Source organism: Lagenorhynchus albirostris, chromosome 10 (genome assembly GCF_949774975.1).
Source record: "Lagenorhynchus albirostris chromosome 10, mLagAlb1.1, whole genome shotgun sequence".
Lineage (NCBI taxonomy): Eukaryota > Metazoa > Chordata > Mammalia > Artiodactyla > Delphinidae > Lagenorhynchus > Lagenorhynchus albirostris.
The window spans coordinates 43789901-43811959 of NC_083104.1; the positions used below are offsets into that span (position 1 = coordinate 43789901).

A 22059-nucleotide genomic window follows, 5' to 3' on the forward strand; every position below is an offset into this window, starting at 1 on the left:
TACCAACAAAGTAAGGTTAGTTCATCATTATCAATTTAGTTTGTTGTAGATTGTTTGGGGAACCTTCCTGTATATAATGATTTGAACTTGGCTCAACAGTATTTTTGGCATTTTATTTTTTTGTAATGAAGGCATCTGATTTTGGGAGTACCATTTTAATTATTCTATTCCTCTTCCAAACTTTTTATTACCCAGTTCAGTTCTTTTTCCTTGAAAAGCAGGAAGGAGGGAGGCAAGTCAGCTGTTCTCTCTCTTATCCTACCTAAGTGGATTGTAGTCAAAATTAAAAACAAAACAAAAAACACATGTGGGCTCAGAAAACACCCAGCTAATTTTGCTAGGCCAGTGCTTATCAAGCTTTGATATACATAGTAACCACTTGGGAACCTTGCTAAAGTGCAGTTTGATTCAGCAGGTCTCAGGGTGAGAATAGAGGTCTGGGATTGCCATTTCCATCAAGGCTCCAGAAGTGTCCAGTGCTGCTCCGAGGACCATACAGGAAGTAGTGGGATCCACAGACTCTCCTAGACTCTCCCCCATAGTGAGCTCAGTTTGCACAGCGCCTGCCGTGCCAGGGCTGAGGGCCAAGGCGGCCTTGCTTCATCACCAGCAGCCAGGATATGAGCAGTTCTTATGTAGGCAGTTCCTTCGTTCTCACAATCGTGTTGTTTTGTCTAATGAGCCAAAAATCAGTCTGGCATTCCTGGGCAAAGCTTTCATGGGGTTATAATTTCAGTGCTGCTCTTGTGATGAGTTACGTGATTCCAGTCTGTCTTCTGATGAGAATGTACCATATTTACAAGTTTATTCATGTCATAAAAATAATTAGCAAACTTCTCATACAAATAAGTGCCTTGAAGTGATTAGTATTCACAATGTGATAAGTAGGTTGTTTTAGGGAAATGATACAACGATTTTACATTGTCTGCTGATTCCTTGATCCATGGTGCTTTCTGTTTGCTTAAACTTTGAAATAAAAGCCATCATTTGCAATAAGAACACTAACTAGGGGTTCTGGAAGGAAAATAGCCCGATCGGACATCAAGGCACTGACCCAAGGATGAGGTCTACAGTCTGTTCCCTGACTTACTCTTAGTTCAGTCAGTGACACCAGTAAATTACTTGTTTCGATTTTCCTTATAAAATAGAGATAATGATGATTTATACCTCCGTTACACCAATTATTGGCTTCAATACTACCTGTGGACCAAAGACTACCAAACCCATATTTCTAGTCCAGATTTCTATCCAAGTCCCAGACTAGTATATCCAGTGCCCACCAGGTATTGCCACCTGGGGATATGATGAGCACCCCAAATTTAAGTGTCCTAACTCAACTTCCACCTTCCCCCCAAACCCGATCCTCCTCCTATATTCCCTATCCTTGTCAGTTGTGTGACCATCATTTTACAGATGAACCAACAGTAGTTCCAAGGACTAAAAGTAATCAATTCTAACTATGTTGTGATTGGTGAATTTTGAAGGGTTGCTGTTGATTTTTTTAAAGCCCTAGTGTTGAAAGAAATGATCATGCTTAAGACTGTGAAACTGAACTGCACAGAACTAAGAACCTTTGTGTGAGCATTTTTAGGGATAACTTGGGATCATTTACAAAAATAAGTGAGGGAAATCAAGAAGGGTCCCTCTGGACAGTTCCAAGTTGGAAAGCTTTTCGCCACAAGTCTCATCACCAGGACTTCGGCTCCCTGTCCTTCCTAAGGCACCCCTCCTATGTGTTGTCTGAGGCTGAGAAGCGGCAGTTTGGGCATCATTAAAGAAGATGCCTGATATATCTGGAAAAGACGAAAACTCTAATTCAAAAAGATACAGGTACCCCAGTGTTCATAGCAGCACAATAGCCAAGACATGCAAGCAACCTAAATGTCGATCAACAGAGGAATGGATAAAGAAAAAGATGTGGTCCATATATACAATGGAATATTTGCCATAAAAAAGAACATAATAATGCCATTTGCAGCAATACGGATGGACCTAGAAATGATCATACTAAGTGAAGTAAGTCAAAGACAAATATCATATATCACTTATAGGTGGAATCTAAAAGATGATACAAATGAACTTATTTACAAAAGAGAAACAGACTCACAGACGTAGAAAACAAACTTATGGTTACCAAAAGGGAAAGGAGTGGGAGGGATATATTAGGAATTTGGGATTAACAGAAACACACTACTATATATAAAACAGATAAAAAAACAAGGACCTACTGTGTCGCACAGGGAACTATTTTCAATATCTTGTAATAAACCATAATGGAAAAGAATCTGAAAAAGAATATATGTGTGTGTGTGTATATATATATATATATCTGAATCTCTTTGCTGTACACCTGAAACTAACACCATGTTGTAAATCAACTATACTTCAATTTTTTTTAAAGTCTAGAAAAAAAATGCCTGAGCCATAAATCAGGGTGGGCTCTGTTTTTCACACATCTGTGGGAATGATCCAGAACCCAATGCCTGTGGGACACAGACTGTCCAGCCATTCTGGAGATGCCTTTGGCTTGACTTTTGGTTCCATCTTATGACGCATCTGGCACTCGTTGAGATTAGTCCGACAGCACTGTTGGGTAGGAGCTTCATCTGTTTTGTCACTCCCCATATCCCTAGCACCGTGCCTGCCATGTAGGGCACTCAATAAATAATGAGGAATAAAAGAATGAATGAATGAACAGATGAAGGAGTTCATGCACAGATGCATATTCCACTCTGCCTTCTGTTCCAGCAAGATGCTGACACAGGGCTCCTTCCTTCTCATCTACCCTTGCCTGCAGTTGCGTCCATTCAGAGGGAAGCTGGAGATGTGAGGGTGGGCCAGGGACCCTGCAGCGCTTAGCCAGTCCATCCTGGGTGCTGGCATCCTCACGGCCCTCTCCCCACACCTCTGCCCCAAGAACTGCATGTTTCCTGTGAGTTTCCTCTGAGCCATGAATTTTAAAATAAGTGAAATAAAAGCAGTAATATCAAATGAAGGTAATCATGACTGAGTCTTCCCTGGGGCTTCCAGAAAAGCTCTCCACATTAATTCTAAGTCAAAACATAATCCAAAATACATCACTTCTTACGGGAAAGCTTTCTAGTCTCCAAATCAGGCTGTAGTTGTGCAGGTCATTCTCCAAGGATTCAGTGCTGTCCTCCCACTTTCCAGCAGCCCAGTCAGTGCCCTGATTCCTCTCTCTGACTTGAGCAAGTCAAGGCATTCTATTTTTGAGGTCATCAATGTGTTTCTAAATGTCATAGAGTTTTGATATAACCAGGGACTTAACGGAGAGCTCATCCTGTGATGTACTTGAAGCATTAGGATTCTTGATTGCAAATAATAGAAACCCAACCCAAGAAGCCTTAAACAAAAGAGAGAATTTTATTGGCTCATGTAATGGAAGAGTCCAAGGGTTGACCTCAGGCTTGGGTAGATCCAGGTGTTCAAAGTACATCAACAGGATCCTTTTCCTTCCCGCTGTCAGATCTGCTTTTGTTCAGAAGACCACAAATAACCCCCCAAGTAATGGCAAAGGTGGCCCCAGCAGCCCAGGCTTTCATTCTGCCACCAAGCCAGCCCAGCAGAAAGGGAGCATCTCTTTCCAACAACAGTAAAAGTCCCACCTCAGACCTTGATTGGCAGGTCTGAGTCATGTGACTACCCCCAAGGCTGCCAGGAGGAGGGGCCAGCCTTTCCAGAAAAACATAGACTCAGTTGGGAAGGAGGGGGAGTGTCCCAAAAGGCAAAGAAGAATGAAGGGCACAATAACCACTATCGTCCACCCCCTACCCTTGTGGACCTGTCCACCTGCAACGCAGAGCCCTGCAGCAGCAACTTCGCGGAGGTCAGCTGCTCAGAGAGCAGGGTGGTGTGCAGGAGAGGCAGCCTGCAGAATATTTTTATTCTAGAGTCACAGTCCTTTTGTGCTTTTAAAGCTCTCAAATAAATCGTAAGCCTGGAGGTTATGATTTCCAAGGACAGTCTTCTTCTATGTGTCTGCTTCTTTTTCATTTTATTCACTAGTTTGTTGTATTTTTTAGATTCCACTTATAAGTAATATACAGTATTTGTCTTTCTCTCTCTGACTTATTTCACTTAGCATAATGAATATAGTTCATCCGTATTGCTGCAAATGGCAAGATTTCATTCTTTTTTATGGCTGAGTACTCATCAATCAACTTTATTTATTTTTGTTTTTTCTTTTTTTTTTTTTTTTTTGGCTGTGTTGGCTCTTTGTTGCAGCGTGCAGGCTTCTCTCTAATTGTGGTGTGTGGGCTCCAGGACCCATGGGCTCTGTAGTTTGCAGCGCACAGGCTCTCTCGTTGAGGTGCGTGAGCTCAGTAGTTGTGGCAGACGCGGATTTAGTTGCCCCGGGGCATGTGGGATCTTAGTTCCCCAACCAGAAATGGAACCCATGTCCCCTGCACTGGAAAGCGGATTCTTTACCACTGGACCACCGGCGAAGTCCCCATCAATCAACTTTAAAGTGGACCTCTCAGTCTGTGAGTCCCAGCCCTTCTGCCTGCTTTGTAGAACAACGTTCTGTTACCTTTAAGTTGTCACTTATTTAGAATTTTCCAGATATCTAGAAAATCTCTGATTCCCATCTCAGCTCTATAGATTTCTTTCCCTTTGGATATCTTCTCACATTTCACTGGCATCTGAGGAGGAAGAGCAGCTGAACGTGTGCTTGTTCATCCATTGACTTAGAAGAATTTATATTCATTTTGCTTCTCTGAACTTTTAAAATGAGTATGCATCATTACATTCATAATAGAAAAATAACAACCAAAGCTATTCTTAAAATGGGAGGGGTTTAGAAACATGTTCTGGTCAGGCAGAAAAAAGAAGCATTGTGTCAGTGATTTGTACCGAGCATTATAGCACTGACCAGGAAACCACCTTCCCACAGTGCTTCAGGCTGAATAAGAAAGAGGCTGCAGAGTTCTGCCATAGAGCCCAGGGTCTCACCTGTGCTTTCTATCCTCCCAAGCTGAATTAGAAATGGTGTTAATGCAGTAAGAGTGTCAAATATAAAGCCTGCTATTAAACAGATGCGTCAGCTAGTGGCTTCAAGTGGCGAGCATTTATCAGCTTGCTCTTTGGATGGACGCAGGTGCATGGTTCTTCTGCTGGTCTTACCTAGGGTCACTCATGCGTCTTCAGTCAACCGGCAGTCGATGGCCTCACTCACCTGTCTAGGGATTGGCTGGCTATTGGCTGGGGCAAGAGGGGGGATTGGGCAAAGTGTCTCTTGTCATCCCAAAGTCTATCTTGGGCTTGTTCACATGGCGATGGGTTGCAGGGCTTCCACGAATAGCAAGAGAGGAAGCTGCCAGGCTCTGGACTCACACAGCATCACTTCCACCAGTCTCTGTGATCAGAGCAAGTCATAAGGCCAACCCAGATCTAAGGAGTAGAGACCACCTCTTGATGGAAGGAGCTGCGAAGTATTGTGGCAACTTTTGCAATCCACCATTTCATAATTCTGTCCTTTAATGCTAATTTTCTGTTTTCTAATTCTGTGTTGTCCTCAGGGTTCTGAGGACCCAGTCTCTGGAATGGTTCTACAATAATGTGAAGAGCCGCTTCAAACGCTTTGGCAGCGCCAAGGTCTTGAAGAACCTGTACAGGAAACACCGGCTGGAGAGCGGAGGGTGCTTTGACATCCTAGGTACGCTGACTGCCTGCCATCTGGGAGTCTTTGGGGGGTTGGCGGGAAAGAAGAAGGCCTGGCTTGGAGGCCCTGTACACTGCGGCACACTCACCTGGGACAGAGAAAGTGGCTTAAATAATCTGGTTCTAGTAAGGAGCAGAAACAGAAGGACATGTACCAAAGATTCTAAGTTTTAAGTCCTTTGATTCCCGCATCTCCACTGGGCTGGATATGTTAGCAGCTGGGAGGACCAAAGTGTTTCTGCATATTGTGGACATTTTAATTCCAAATCCCTAGAAATGAAAGATTTCTTGACCATCTTTCCCTAATGATTAAAACACTGGAAATTCATCTTTCTTTGGTTGTGTAGACTAGGTCTGCACTCAGAGGATATGCCCCCCACTCCTCTTCCTTCCTACTCCAAAATTCTATACATACCAGGCCCAGAGTTTAATGTAATGGGAGAGTTAGAAAAGCCTCAGCTTCCTCCCAGGAAGTTTAAAGGATGAATTCTACCTATGCTGTTAAGACAACCAATGTAATTAGAATGAGAAATTACATTCTTTATTCCTATTGGACCAGCCAGTGGAGAGAAATGGTTGTCAGAATATGAACAGCATGTCCTCCCAGAAAAGGCTATTTTTTTCTGTGTAGAGGAAGATTTTTTCATCACTTTGCTGACACAGGTAAATGCTTTTTATCCCTGAGAAAGAGGGAAGAAAGAAAATCTCATATGGAGTTTTTCACCATCATTATTTTACATTGTTGTATTCTCAATAAAGTCTTTGGTTGTGTCTAATCTAAAAATATGCCAGCCACTGAGACAAGGGGGAAACAGGATGGAAGCATTAAACACGGAGACTCATTAGGGTCTTTTGTGTTAGTCGTTAGAATCTCTGTCTTTCGAACCACTCAGGAAGCCTATAGCTAAGAGAGCAGGGCTGAAGGTCTCCACATATTATTTTTAACTGCTCTTTGCTGATTTTTCTAAAAATGTTTCTCTAGGAACAAAGACAAAAAAGAAATAAAGCTTAAAAGTAATCATGTTAACAGTAGGTTTTCAACCCAAGGAGATACCTCAAGAAGGTTCCAGAATAGAATTGTCTCATCATTTGCATCCCATACTTTCTTTCTTGTTCATCCTTGCGTCTGCTTCAGGTACCGCTTTACATGTCACCACATTCACATCTCATAGATGTTCTCTACTGCTTCATGCAAAGTGAGGGGGAGAAGCAAATTCATTTGGAGAATCCTATAAACAGCACAACTCTGGTCTCTTTCTGTTTCTCCCTCGGGTCCCACAGGTGGAGCAAGGGAACATGAATTACAAGTGGGCTGGCAAAAGGCTTTGAAATGTTCAAGTGTCATTTTCAAAGGCGTATCATTTGCTGGGAATAACGCTGACACTATTGAAGCAGATTTAGGTCCCAGGCCCTCTGTGATTCACCACATCTCTCATCTGGGCCTCAATCACAGCACTTATCACATTGCATCCAGGTGATGGTTTACAAAGCTCCTCTCCTGCTGGACCAGGCAGAAGCAATAGCTTCTTCATCTCTGTGTTCCCAAAGTGTGGCCCAGTGGCTGGCAACTCTTAGGTCCTCAATATTACACAATTCAGTCTTAAAAGCACTTTGTGGGTACCAAGACACTTCATAGAAGTACTAGGATCAGTTGCTTTAACATGATTTGTATCTCATTTTAAACTAAGATTTCCTTTTGAGCAACAAGAAGACAAGCAGGCAGGAGACAATTTATGAGATGGTACTCAAATCTGTAAAGTCGTGATCATAAAACAGTGAGAGCGATTCTACATACCACCTAGAAAATTGAGTTACACCTCAAGCATGGAGAAATCTCCCGTGTGTAAGTAGTGTCCTGATTATGTCAGATGACCGTGGAGACATCAGCATTAGCTTCTACCTACAACCCAGCACCTTGGTATGGTTGTCATCTGCCATCCTCAAGCCCGACTACACGTTAGAGTCACCTCACGAGCTTTGAAAAAGTGCCAGAATCGTCTTCCACCCCGTCAATTACTTCCGAATTTCTGGAGGTGGCCCCGGAACGGATATTTTTTAAAGTTCTCTGGGTTATTTTAAGACACAGCCAAGACTGAGAACCTCAGCTAGAACTTCACTATAATTCGTATGGCAGAGTTCTGAATAAGATGGTTCCATCTTCAACTCCATCTGAGGGTACTTAGTTTCAGAATTTTGATTGTCAGAACATAATCTACAGGGTGCAAGACCTGTGCTCTGCTCCAGGACTCAGTATAAAACTCCTTTTATCTACGAAACATCTCCATTGCATGGACCAGTGTAGTTTGCCATAAAAAAACACTCAGTCCATTGAAAATTCATTGAGTTCACAGAATCTTATGGGTTACCCATCACATGTACCCATTGCACAGCCATCAGTCCCAAGCTCACTTACTCCTCCTGCAGCCCATATCAGGTGACCAGATTAGGCAGAACTGGAGACCCATTCGTTTTGTCAGATAAATCTAAGACTTACTCATTCCTTCAGCAAACATTTATTGAATGCCTGGTTTAAGACCTGGGAGTGACAAGATGGGTAAGACCCTGCCATCTCAGAGCCAACGTTGCAGTGAAGTCAGAGAAATAAGTAAATAGATTTATAAAAAAATGTATAATGTCCAATGCTCATGTGGTTTATCTGGTAGATTCAGTGTGACATTTTTAACAGTTATTCTAAAAAGAAGCACTACATGAAAAGATGAAAGTAGCCCTTATTGATATACTTAATCCCTAGACAATTTGGTAAATAATACATACATTTATTTAGTATTGGATAAATAAAATGGGGAAAATAAATCTTGCTTTTATTTATTAACGTGATATATCTATTTTTGACACGATTCTTGGAAAGGTCTATGACATCTTTCATGTGGGATCTGACTAACAACATGGTCTTTTAAAAGCACTGAGTCGCCTGAAATTGGAGTTTCCTGCAGCTCATGGAAGCTCTGACTTGATGTCTGGCTGCTGTGTCAGTGCTTTCCGAAACAGTTCAGTTGCTTTCTGCCCTTGGAAAAATCCCATCATCCTAAATGACACAGAAGCTCCCACCTATGAATTTAAAGGGACACAGGGAGAGTTGTTGTACTAGAAGATTTATAATCATGGAAATCCAGAGCCTGTCCTGGTCAGCGCAGTTCTCCCAAAGATGTTTTCAGATCTTCTCCACCCCCATCAAGCTCCCCACCACCATCCCCGTTGTCTCAGGAGACAGCCTCACCGCCTCCTTCGCAGGGCAGACCGTGTACACCTCTGCACCTGATCCGTCACCTTCCATGAAGGTCTCAAGTTCACGCAGCCCTTCTGTCTTGCCTTTCAGCCTCTCTCTTAAGCGGTTCCTTCCTATTGACTTGTAAACATGCCTAGTCTCTCCCATTTCCTAAGCCCTTCCTGGACTACAGATTTTCCGCCACTTCTGCCCTGCCATGCTCTTTCCCATCACAGGGACACTCCAGAGGGTGGGCCACACTCTCAGCTTCCTCTCTAGACACCCACCTCTCCCTCTTCCAAGCTGTCCTCCACACAGCAGCCGGCGTGCACCTTTACATGTGTTTAGAAACACACAACTAACCAGATCACCCCTGTGGAGACTTTACTGTCTTCAAGTGGCTTCATGGTGGGACAAAGATCAGAACACTGATGTGGCCACTGTGACCTGTGCGGTCTGCTGCCAGCCCACCTCACCCCAGGTTCCCTCTCCTCTCGCAGCCCAGCCACCCAGCCTCTGTTTTAGCTCTTCAGATGCACCCTGCTGTCCCCACTGCCTGTGCCTGTGCAAGTTGTTTGCTCTGCCCTGGACTCCCTCCCACCCCCACACCCTTTTGGCTGGTTACTTACAGTCTAGGTCAGTCTTCCCTGCTGAACACTTGCCCTATTCTATGAACCACCCAGTCACAGCACTCAACATATCTATAGTTTTATATTTATTTCTATAAATTTCTGGTTAATGAATTCTCACCCACTAGACTATCAAGGTTGTCAGGGCAGCGAGGATTTCTGGCCTTGCTCACCAGTACACCCTAACGCTCAGCCCAGGGCCAGGCATCTACTAGATGCCCATGAAATATTTGCTGGATGAATGAATGGCTGCCAGATGCAGCCAGGCCAAAGTGAAATATCTGCACTTAGATGTATAGCCTGGGAACTGAGGTGATGACTTACCCTAAAGCCTTATTTTATAAGTGAGGAAATGGAGACCCAAGAAGGTAAAGTCACTTCATTATGGTCACAGAGCTGGAATAAGTGACTATGGGTCTTCTGAAAGGCTGGTCAAAAAACACAAGCACAGAGAATAGTATATGGTCAGACTGAGTCCCCGTGGCAGGCCACACACTAATGACCTATTTCATAAAGGTAGCAGCCTGCTGACCCCGCTGTAGATGCCTACAGCAGTTACCCTAAGAGTTCCCCCACTGGAGCCCCACGCAGCCCATCCAAGGAAGCACGGGCTGTATTATGTGTATCAAAGGTCTACTGCTTAGTTTGACTTGACATCAAGAGCATTTCCCCATTTTGAGCTAAGAGCTGTAGACCCACATTTATTTTCTTGGTTCTATCAGTGTTTTCCACCAGCATCCAATTCAAGAATTTTTTTGAGCCCCCTGCTGTCTCAGTGCTATCTTGGGTACTGGTGATACAATACAGTAATTTAAAAGGGAAAGAGACATCATCCACACCTCCACACCTTCAAAGATCTCTTTTGATGAATTAATACGTGAACACAAATGGTAAATCCCCAACTTAAAAAAGGTTTAGCCAACTGCTCTTCCCAGCCTGGAACCAAGATAGGGTGTGTGTTCAACTGAGAGAAGACCAGAGAAGAGGCAGTGGGCCTTAAAAGATCAAATGCCATGGCTTACCTTGTCTTGCTCTGGGCTTGTTTCCACTAACTGCTAATGACACTTTACTCACTGGCTAAAGGCCACTGTTTAGATTGATGCCATGGACAGCAGCTAAAGACCAGGCATGCAGTGTCTCATCACCCATCATGAGCAGAGTTCTACCATTATCACAGTTTTTCTAGTACGGAAGCCAAGTGTCCGAGAGGTTAAGTAACTTGATCAAGGTCACACAACTAGTCATTTGCAGGTCTAGGAAATGAGCTCATATCTCTGACTTCAATCTATTATTCCATGTTTGATTCTATATTGCCTCCAAGGAAGGCTCTGGAAGAAAGTTGGGGGTGGAAGCATTGCTACACAAGGAATTAGTATGAGAAAGAAAAATGTGACTGGTCAAAATCTGTAGCATTACTGTAGAACCCAGTGATTCCCTAAACCCATTTGCAAGGCTAACAATCAAAGTGGGTAATGGTGGTCTGCCAACTCAGTGACACAGTGCACTGGGCTCACTGAAGACCTTGGATAATCTTATATCTCTCTGTCTCCTCCTCTCTCTCTCTCCCTCTCTCTCAGGAGGAAGCTTTTTTGACGCAAACCTGGAGAATGAAGGAAGTATTTCAGGCAGTGACTCAACATTTTATAGGCAGTCAGAAGGTAAGTTTGCTTAAGGGTTTACACCTAATGGGAGGTTAGAGCATTATAAACACCTTCAGACCGTCAGGGTCCCCCATGGCATTGGAACCACTGATGCAACTCTGTTATTGTGTGTGAGAGTCTCCCTGGGTCTTCTTTTATTGCCATTTTTGTGAATCCATCATCAAAATAGGTGAATATATCTAAGGAGTAGCCTAGAGAAGTACATTCCGTACCAACCTCTAGATACTTACAATCAACTAGTGTGTGTTTCTCTGGAGTTGGAATGTGACAATCAACATACTCACTTGTGCAATTAATATTAAAATATTCTTATAAATAATGTACCATTTACTGATCAACTTTTACTTTTTTATGCCAGTACAGTCATCCCCTTAGAGCAAAGGTTAAAAGCAAAACAAACTTCTTCCAATTCCAAATAAAACCTCCTCCAACACTCCGGCTCCTTCTCTAAAGTACTGGGTGTTGGGAACAGGTGTCTCCTAGTCCCCCTGGTCCTGTGGCCCCCCACAGTGCTTCTGCACTCTCTCTGTTTTCTCCTTGGGCACCTTCTCATGAAGGTCTCATCCTCTGTCATCCTTACTGCCTGAGACTTCTCCCTGGGAGAAGTCACATGGCTTTGGTGCACCTCTGTCTGAATGCCTAGCCCTTACTTCAGCCCAGAGTTCTAGACTCAGTGTTGTGATGCTTGGTCACCAAGACCTGCAGCCCCTCCAGGGATCTTAACTTCAGCATATCCCAGTCAAGCTCCTCAGCCACTTAAGTCCACCAGCAAGACTTATCTTTTCCTCAATCCCCCTCCCCGCTTCCACCCAGTCACCCAAGTTCCTATGGGTTCTATTTGCAATCCCATCCTTTTCTTTCTGTTCCAAGGTCTATGGCCTGAGCACCTCCCTGCCCTCAACTCTCCTGTATTAATATTAATTTCAGTAACCATCTATATCAGCCAGGGTTCTCCAGAGTAACAGAACCAATAGGGTATGTAGAGATAACACACAAACACACAAAAAGAGGTTCGTTTCAAGGACTCGGCTCACACAACTGCAGGGCCTGGCAAGGTCAGCTGACTAGAAACTCTAGTAGGAGTTGATGCTTAAGTCTTGAGGCAGAATTTCTTCTCTGGGAAACCTCTGTTTTTGCTCTTAAGGCCTTTCAACTGATTGGATGAGACCTACTCACAGTTTCAAGGGTAATCTCCTTTACTTAAAGTCAACTATTGTAACCATAACGTGGACCACACCTACAAAACACCTTCATAGCAACACCTGGGTTAGTGTTTGATTAAACAGCTGGGTGCTATAGCTTCACCAAGTTGACACATAAAACTAACAGTCCCCCCCACCTGACTGGTCCTCTGAACTTCGGTCACTCTGCCTCTGCTTTCTTATCCTCCCTCCACACCCCACCAGTTTTTATCTCTGAAACACCCTCTCAAGCCTTCACTTTCAGCCCAAACATCTTAGCGCTCCACTCCACCTCATGCCAAAACCACAGACGTGGCCTCCACCCTTTTTGATGGCTCTAGGCTCTTCCTCTCCAGGGCTCTGTGGAAGCTGGTGACTATCCCCATCATAGGATCTCCAGCATGCCTCTTAGCAGTTAGCTATGCACCTGATCACCCAATAGCTCGGAAAGCACATGAGAGCATGGGCTCAGCTCGCGTCTGTCGAGGCATCACTGGGACCCTCAGAGACCCTAGTGCTGGGGAGGTCTTGGTGCACTTTGAATCAACAAGAATTTGTGGGGCGCCACTTCTATGAAGAATACATTGATTGGTATCTTGAAGAAGAGAGATGGGAGATACAGTGTCTGTCTCCAGGGAGCACTGAATGTAGTGACAACTTAAATTTTATAGACTCTTCTTATAGAAACACTGGGGAAATTATGTGTTCACTCAGCCACCTGAGGGGTGCCAAGCCCTGAGCTGGGTTGCCCCCGTGTGTCTCTGTCAGGACTGTCACAGCCAGCCTGTGATGTCCTTGTCAGCTGCCTGGCTAGATGGTTTTGACTTTAATTGGGTTAGTTTGGGAGATTTTGTTATGTTTGCCAAATGCCACTTTCTGTTCACATGTGTGTCTTTAGGAGCCTAAGAAGCTTGAAATAAGTATTTTAATTAATGGATTGATTAATTAATGAATTGATATATTTACACCTTGTCTCATTCTACAAAGAATCTGAGGCAGCTTTCAGGAGATATGCATGTGTTAAATAATGCATGACTAGGAGATTATAAATGGAAACAGGAGGTTGAAATCGGGGAAAAGGAGACATAGGCAAGCAGCCCCTGCAGACCTCTGTTCTTGTGCCTGATGTGAATCGGGCTTCTGGGATGAACTGAGAGGAATGATAGAGATTCTCACTTTCAAGTAAGAAGCAAAAAATCTAGTACCTCCAGGAAGCAAAACTCTTCCAAGTATTTGACTTCAAAAAGAATTTTGTCACCTGCAGAAGTCCTTTGACTTGGGAAAACTTCCGTTTGTCACCATATGCAAAAAATATGTTCACTAAATATATGATAGCATTATTTTTAAAAATCATGTTGGCTTGTGTTTATCTCACTTTTGTGGTTAAAATCACAGGATTTGGAGACAGAGAGCCCTGAATTCAAATCTCAGCTCTCTGTCTCACTGCGCAACGTTGGGTGAGTTATTTGACCTCTCTGTGCTTCAGTTCTCTCATCTATAAAATGGTGCCTACTCAATGAGTTGTTGGAAGGATCCACTGATGAGACACTCAGTCTGCAGCCCAGCACGTGGTTGAGCTCAGCAAGATCGGCCAATGTTATCGATAGTATGAGTTTAGAGTCTAAAAAATTCTTCCATGGATTTTGTGTTTGCATTAAACCATGAGCACAGCCCTCAGAAGATTTCACAATTTTCCTCCCTATCATTATAATGATACATTACGTGCACAAAATAAAACATAATCTTTATCTGAGAAAGTGGATGAAGAACCGTTATTTCCTTATATTAAGTCCTTTTGTCCAGTCGTCTTTAAGCCACTTTGTATGTTTTGGAGCTTGTCCTTGCCTTTCAGAAAGCGGTCTATGTTCTGTTTCCTGTCTAGGACATAGCATGATGGACACATTGGCTGTCGCCCTACGGGTGGCTGAAGAGGCCATCGAAGAAGCGATCTCCAAAGCAGAAGCCTATGGGGATAGCCTGGTATGCCCACCCCGGCCCCCGTCACAAAGTCTGTCTGGGAGGAGGTGTGGGTGGAGTCCTGGCTGCCAAGAGAAAGTGCAGGTTGTGGGGAAACCATCATCATGAAGCCATCCTTGACTAGAGCTTATCCTCTCCCTGCATTTGTGGTCAGGACTCCTCAGAAAGCGGTTGCCAAGTCTCCCAAACACACCCACAGCTCACGACATTCTCTTCCTCTCTCTGCAGGACAAGCAGAATGAGGCCAGTTACCTGCGGGACCACAGGGAGGAGCTGACTGAGGAACTGGCCACAACCATCCTGCAGAAGGTAGGTGGGCCCTAGCATCCAGATGACTGCAATTTACCACCCTGGCCTGGACCAGGGCCTTTGGTGAGCAGAAGAGCCACCACAGGCGCCTTTGTTGTCTTGGGCACCATTTCTTCTCTTCTTCTCACTTTCTCCATTGTACTCTGGGGCTAATGCAGAGGGGTTGAATTGCCCTGCAAAAACTAAGCGGTGTGAACATGGTTGCCTTTAGGGATTGAGCTGGTGGGTGAGGAGCCAGGAACCCAGCCCAGAGACCTTCATACAAATGGACTCATTAAATCCAAGTGGCCATGCCCAACCTAGCAAGCGGTGCAAACAAGCTGAAGCCTTCCCTCGTGATGCTTGGTATCTGCCCCCTCCTTAGGGCTTTCAGACACTTCCTAAAGTCAGGATGTACGGCCAGAGACTCTGGGTTTGTGATCCACTTCCACTATTTATGAGCTGTGTGTCCTTAACTGATAACCTCTGAGCCTCATTCATCATCTGTAAAATGGGGAGAGTTATAGTACATAGCTCTTAGAATTATTTTGAGAATTAAATGAGGTAAAGCATTTATGGTGCCAAGCACAGAGACTGGTACACAGTAGGCACTTAATAAATAGAAGTTGTCAGCATTGTAAAAGGACTACTTGTAAACTGTAAAGTGATGTAGAATGTTCAAGGCTTTAGTTGTGCTGTTTTATCATAAGACCTGAAATCAGATGGTATTCTGTTGAAACGAAACACTTTTTTTTTTAAGATTTTTTTTTTGATGTGGACCATTTTTTTTTAAGTCTTTTTTGAATTTGTTACAATATTGCTTCTGTTTTATGTTTTGGTTTTTTGGCCACGAGGCACGTGGGATCTTAGCTCCCCAACCAGGGATTGAACCTGCACCTCCTGCACCGGAAGGCAAAGTCTTAACCACTGGATTGCCAGGGAAGACCCTGAAACTAAGCTCTTACATGGCTAAGAATTTCCCAGAGATGGTCCCAGTTACCCCACATAGCACTGGAGCCCTCTCCAATAACGTAACCCCTTTGTCACCCGCCTCCTCCCCAGATCATAAGAAAACAGAAGAGCAAAAGTGAGCAGCACGTGGAAGAGGAGCCGGAGTGGCCACAGCCCCAGAGTTGCAGTGTGAAGGCAGCCGACGAGGGGACCACAGCCTCCCCGGGAGGCCACCGCGCCTCCACCACCTTCTGGGTGAGTCCCCACACCATGCCGGCCCACGCCCTACAGGTGCCCTGCATGTGTGCAAGTCAGAGCCATTATCCCCACAGAAATGGGGACACCACGCTTAACATCTATAGTTAGCACATGTGCCCACCAGACAGCCGGAGGTTCCTGAAGGGCAGGGAGAGATGCAGAGAGCGCTGCGTGGGGGCCAGGAGGCCTGTGCTCTTACACACATGGAGGTGGGTTTTTACACAGAGACCAATCTAGGAAAAATAACGATGTCAATAGCCTTTTTAAAATTAATCCTGAAAATAGTTGTACTGAGTCCCATGGAAAAAATGGCTTTCTGAAGGCCAGGTGTGTTCTTACAACTTGAGCGCTTGCTTTACTGAAACTGAGAAATGACAACGAGAGAATTGCCACTGCCTTCTGAGGCCACATCTGGATGTGGGCAGGAAGTCGGGGTGTGAGTAGACCTTTTTGTTCGTCATCCCCAACCACAAAGCACAGTGTCCTTCCTGTGCCCCAAGGGTCTGGGCCTGCCACATCTGCGGTAGAGTCACCAAGCCCGTAAAATCCTTTGGTATGTGTTTAAGCAGCCCCGGCAACGATGTGTGGAGAATGGGATAGAGGCTGGGCCCTCGGTGTGGAAATTCAGCAAGGAAGAGCAGGACTGGCCAGCAGGGCTGGTGTTCTATCAGCTGCAGGTGCCCACAGTCATAGCACAGGGCAAGGGACAGGGCAACACACAGGTGCAATTTAAAACTGGAAAGGCACAATAAAAAAGAATGAAATAATGCCATCTGCAGCAATGTGGATGGACCTAGAGATGATCATACTAAGTGAAGCACAGGGAACTATATTCAATATCTTATAATAACCTATAATGGAAACAATCTGAAAAACTACATATATGTAAGTGACTCATTTTGCTGTACAACTGAAACTAATACAATATCGTAAATCAACTATACTTCAATTAAAAAAAAAAAACTGGAAAGGAAGCCATGGGAAAATCACCCCATCGCATGTTATTTTTTTTACTCTCCACCGAAAGGTGGGGACAGGTATTATTGGGCCCATTTTATAGGTAAAGAAACTATAGTTTTAGCATAACTTGCCTAAGCTCCCACAGGTAGTAATCAGTGGGGTCGGGAGTTGAGTACCTTTTTCCTGTTCCAAAGCTTTTGATCTAGCTTCCTCCTCTAAAACGTGAGATCAATGGACTCGATCCCTAAGGTCCCTTTCATCCCAGAGGTTCTAGTCTGCACTGTCCCATATGGTGACCACAAGACACAAGTGACAATTTAATTAAAGTTAAATTTAAAATCCAGTTCTTCAGTCACACTGGCCACATTTCAAGTCCTCAACAGCCCCTGGGACTGGTGGCTACTTTATTAGGCAGTGCAGATACAGAACATTTCCAGCCTCCCTGAAAAGTTTTCTTACACAGCTCTGGTCCAGGGAGCTAGATAAAGACGGAGCGAGAAGCAGAGGGCATAAAAGCAGAAATGCTTCTGGAGGCTGGCCAGAGCCTGGACGTGAACCAGCAGGCCAAGCCTCGGTTCTTGGGGACTTCGAGGAAGGTGGCTCTCCCACCTTTCCACGAGCTGTTCTTGCCTCAGACGCTCATCTTCCTCATCTGCCTGATCCCCACTCCAGGGGCGCTGACTCACAGGGTCTGGGGCGGAGCTGGGCATCAGTACGTTGACCCAAAGCTGGCAGGGGATGCCAGCAGGCTGCAGGCTTAAGGATGGCCTCTTCGTGATATCTTCAGGAGGGCACTCTGACCTACAGACCCTGGATGGCCCTAAACCAGTGGTCTCCTGGCAGTGCTTCCTCTTTTACCTCAGTTCTCCAAGGACACGAATACCCTGCCTCCAGGGGTAACTGTGCAGAACCCTATAACTGGGCTCCTTGGGCTTAACTGCTAAACCCAAACTTAATCCATCCCCATGCTGACAGGATTTCTCATCTACTCTCTTGAAAGAAAGTTCAGTGTGATTGTCCACTTTTTAATTTCCTCCTTTATTGTGTGGTTCTCTGCCAGTAGGGGGGTCAGTGCAATCTAGCTTTCAAAGCCTTAAGATGCAATATCCTGAAAGGCACCAGTGCAGGGGTTATAATTCATTTAGTGCCTATCTCTTTGGGCGCGTGTATATAAAAAGTCGTCTCTGTATTAATACGGTGATCCTATTGATAATAATGATGACAGCAGAGGCTGGGCATATGCTATGCCCGGGGACTAAGGTACATCTCTGTCTGACTCTGTCTCTTCTCTATCCTTCCCTATTTTCCTCAGCCTTTTCCCTTTGTGCTTTTGTCATTTTCCTCCCTCACATTTGCTCACTCCTTTAAATGACTATAGTACAGACCTAAAGTATTTTTCATTATTGTTATAATTATTGGATTGAATTTAATGACTATGCCCGACCCTAAAAATACAAAGCAAAGCTATGTCTCAGTTGTTATTCATATGAACACTGTTATCGATCCCTTTGCCCATAAACCCTTGATACTAAAAACATTCTCTCCCTGTTTTATGACGTGGGCTCCTTGAGAGCAAAGACTTATTTTGAAGCCATGATCGGTGCCCCAGGGAGCCTGCCCTGGTGGCAATGATGATAATCATTGCAGTCATAGCAACAATATAACATTCCAAGAAATACAGGGAGAACAGGACGCTGCTGCCCACACGGGGGACCAGCGGCTGCAGAGGAAGCTTTAACAAAGGTAACTGATGATCACACTGCAAGTTTTGCCTAAAGCTTCAGAACCAGCTGGTTTGGATGGCAGGTCCTGCTGGGTTGGAGCATGTTAGCCAGGAGTGCCTTGTCCCCAGGTTTTCAGCAAAGGGTGTCAGGCACAGCAGCAAGAGGGCATGGAAGAGCATCACCTCGGAGCCAGACAGACCCAAGGTCAAGCCCTGCACCAACCTTGTGCTTGGGCAAGTTATTCCAGGCTGCCGCAATTCACTCACATGTGCACCCAATAGGACTGAGTGAGGGGATGGAGGTCTTGCCCTGGCTCAGTGGCAGAGCTTAATAAATGCTATTATTGTGACTGATATTTACTGAGTGCATTCTGTGTGCTAGACATGGCACTGATTCCTTTCTGTGAGGAAACTGAAGCTTAGAACAGATCCTCCCAAGATCCCACATAGCAAGAGGAGCTGGCATGGACCCTCTACCCAACACATTACCCATTCATGCCCAAAGAGTTAAGAGGCGGGGCCTGTTTGAACTTCGCAGTCCATCTTTGCAAGGCTTTGCTGGCATGCTAACATTCCTGAACCCATGGACTCCACCCTCCATGCCCAGCCCCCCAGCACAGACATGCAGACACTGTCACTCAGGCCCGCCCGACCTGACATCACCAGCCCTGTTTCTTCCATGGACCCTAGGGTGGGTAAGAGGAAGAAAAACAAAAGCTGTGGGTGGGAACGAAAGGGTGGGCACAGAGGGCACAGCCAGGGAAACAAGGCAAATAAATTAATCAAGTAATCCCATCACTTCCCGAGAGCCACAGAGGTTGAACCAACTGGCAAGTAAAAATGTCGTGGTTGCACCATCTTCTGGGCAATACGTTTACTGCAATGAGTTTGTGGCAAAACTGGGTCTGGGGCTTTTCCACCCTGGCTGGAGACAGCAGGCCAGCAGTGTCCTGAGACGCGCTGGAGTCAGCTCATCGCGATTGTCAGGGTACAGCTGTTTTTCCTAGTTTGAAACAATGGCTTGCCTGAAATAGATTACAAAAGCCTGGCATCCTCAACTCATGAAAAACATAGATCCCATCTTCCCTGTTGGGACCACAGAAGGACTTTTCATTTTTTGATCTTGGCTTTCGTAGGTGAGGGAGCATTTTTGTCCTATAGAAATGGAGCCCAGCCACCTCCTACAGACACACACATACAGAAATAAAATATTGTTTGAGCCATTGCAAAATGAAATACTATCATTTCCTCTCTTTCAAACATGTATTCAGTGATTTACAGTGAGAAGTTTGAAGATAGAAAAATAAAGACCAAGGTACAGAAAACAGCTCAGGTGAGGCTGCAGTAATACTGCATCTGGCAATAGGCCATCAGCTCCTTAGGGCCACACCTGTGTCTTACATCCTACAAATTCAGTCACAAACATGGGACCGAGGGTCACATCCAAAAGACCATCCCTGTCTTCAAGGAGCTCACAGTCTGTGGAGGAGTCGATATGTTGGAATAGGACTGTAGGAGAGACAGGAAGAGCCGTGCAATCACACAGAAGGGGGGTTTTCTTGACAGTCCAAGGTGGGAGACATGTCAAGGGTACGTTCCCCTGAATATATGGGGGTTTGCCATGGAAGGATTTTTTTTCTTCATTTTTAATAACTTCACTTGCCAACAGACTGTCACCCTTAATCTCTGCCTCTGTGATAGCTGCTCATCTTCTGTGAAGGATTTCACAAAATTGTAGATGGCTCCCTGAATACCCAACCCCAAGAAAACCTTGGTTGTTGTGAAGTATCAGAGCTGTTCAGGGCGCTAGAGACAGGGTCAGTGCTTGCTGTGCCCTCAGAATGATGGAACTGGTACCCAACTGAGAGCCACTTGACGTGTGTGTTAGCTTTTCTCTCCTCCAAGACCTTGCCCTCCGTGACATAAGTGAGGATGACAGTGGGCTTCTTCTTTGTTTTTCTCGATCCCCAGTCTCATCCAAGAAGTTAGTAAGGTCATCATCATTATCATAATCAGGCTTCTGAAAACCTATCCTGTAGCCCGCCCCAAATCACATTCACTCCACAGTAAACATTCATTTTCCAGTTCCGTACCAGTTACTGTGCCAGGGGCTGAGGATGTCACCATTAGCAGTCCATTAACCTCCCTCAGTTGCTTGCACCAGGCAAAAATACAGATGTTGCAATAGAGTGTCGTATAACACAGCAAGAATACAAGCAGCCAAGACCCTCAGCCCAGCTTGAGGAAGGGGGTTTTCCACAGACCGTGGCCTGTTTGAACTGAAGGCACACTGAATCTCATCTAATCGATAAGAGGGGGAGAGCTCCTCCACTCCTGGGCTGCATTAACCTGAGACCGCTGCATCGAACGGCAGGTCTGGAGACCCGTCATACTCTCTTCTGTAATCAAAGGGGTGGGAAGCAGTTTGTGACCCTCGGTACACAGCTTAAAGCATTCCGTATTTGTTATGCAAACCCATCTTCCTCCTGGATCGGCCTCAAGGTCTTGTGAGGGGAAATAGAAGAGGTTTCCAATGACGCTTTCTGGACCAGAACTGGCTGTACCACCCTCTCCAACAAAGTGTGCCAGATGCCCTATGTCTGCAGGCTGCTGGGCCCTGGCCTAGCCTGCAATGATGGTGATGCTGGGGCTCGATCCTCAGCCCTCTCTGAGTCTTTTCTCAGACTGGTTAACCATCCTTTGGGGCAAGGCTACAGAGTGCATTGTCCTCTCCCAAAACCCTGGTCATGATGCTCAATTTTCTCACCTATATATCCTGGATCCGGTGTTTGCTATTCTCCTTTGTTATTCTCAAACACCTTGTTAAAGCTCACACTTATTATGCAATTACTGTGTGCAGCGCAAGATTAGGTTTCTGCTTCTCAACAAATTGAGTCACTCAGCCAAGGTGTTGTGGCAGAGGTGGTCTTGGAGCCCAGATACAGCTGAGTCCTGAGTCCAGCCTCAGCCGCCCGAGGGCCCTGCCCACAGCTCTCCAAACATGCTCCCCTCTTGTCTCCTACTCTCAGGACCTGTGGCGGGAGAGGAAGAAAGTTACCAAGATGAGCCAGTTCCTGCCGGGAGAGAAGGCAGCAGGAGTGTTGTTGTTGAGGTTGGCCAGCTGGTGGCGCCAAACTGCCTGGGGCCTGAGTCAGAGACGGATACTTTGCTTCCTAGCTCAGAGACGCTTTTGTTCCTGTTTCACCCATATAAAAAGATCAAAGTAAATCACAAATAGAAGGGAATTCTTTCATTAAATGACAATGGAAAAAATTGGTCTCTGTTTGATGAAATTCCCTACACAGAACATTTGAGCTTCAGATTCTCAGTATAACATTTGTAACATATACAGCTCAAACATGTTTCTTGTCAGTCATTTGAAATCCCTTTTCTACCACTTGCCCTTAGGTTAGAGTTTATTTTCCTTTTTTTAACTAAATGGGAATGTGTTGCAAAGGCTCAGGGCTTGTGGACTGATCATCCTTGGTTCACTTGTCTATTGCAGCCCTTAGATTGTGCGATA

General features: G+C 45.1%; 1 protein-coding gene across 3 annotated transcripts in view; it reads left to right on the forward strand.

Annotated features, from left to right (window-relative positions):
- Window positions 1-22059, forward strand: part of MYRIP (myosin VIIA and Rab interacting protein) — a 218802-nt gene that overhangs the window by 129979 nt on the left and 66764 nt on the right. For 2 of the 3 annotated variants that reach the window (XM_060162217.1, XM_060162218.1), the window contains exons 4-8: window positions 5541-5677; window positions 11115-11195; window positions 14262-14359; window positions 14585-14665; window positions 15707-15850. In XM_060162217.1, coding sequence (XP_060018200.1) covers window positions 5541-5677; window positions 11115-11195; window positions 14262-14359; window positions 14585-14665; window positions 15707-15850 — 541 coding nt within the window. The remainder of the gene's footprint in view (window positions 1-5540; window positions 5678-11114; window positions 11196-14261; window positions 14360-14584; window positions 14666-15706; window positions 15851-22059) is intronic. The other variant, XM_060162219.1, reaches the window with a different exon arrangement.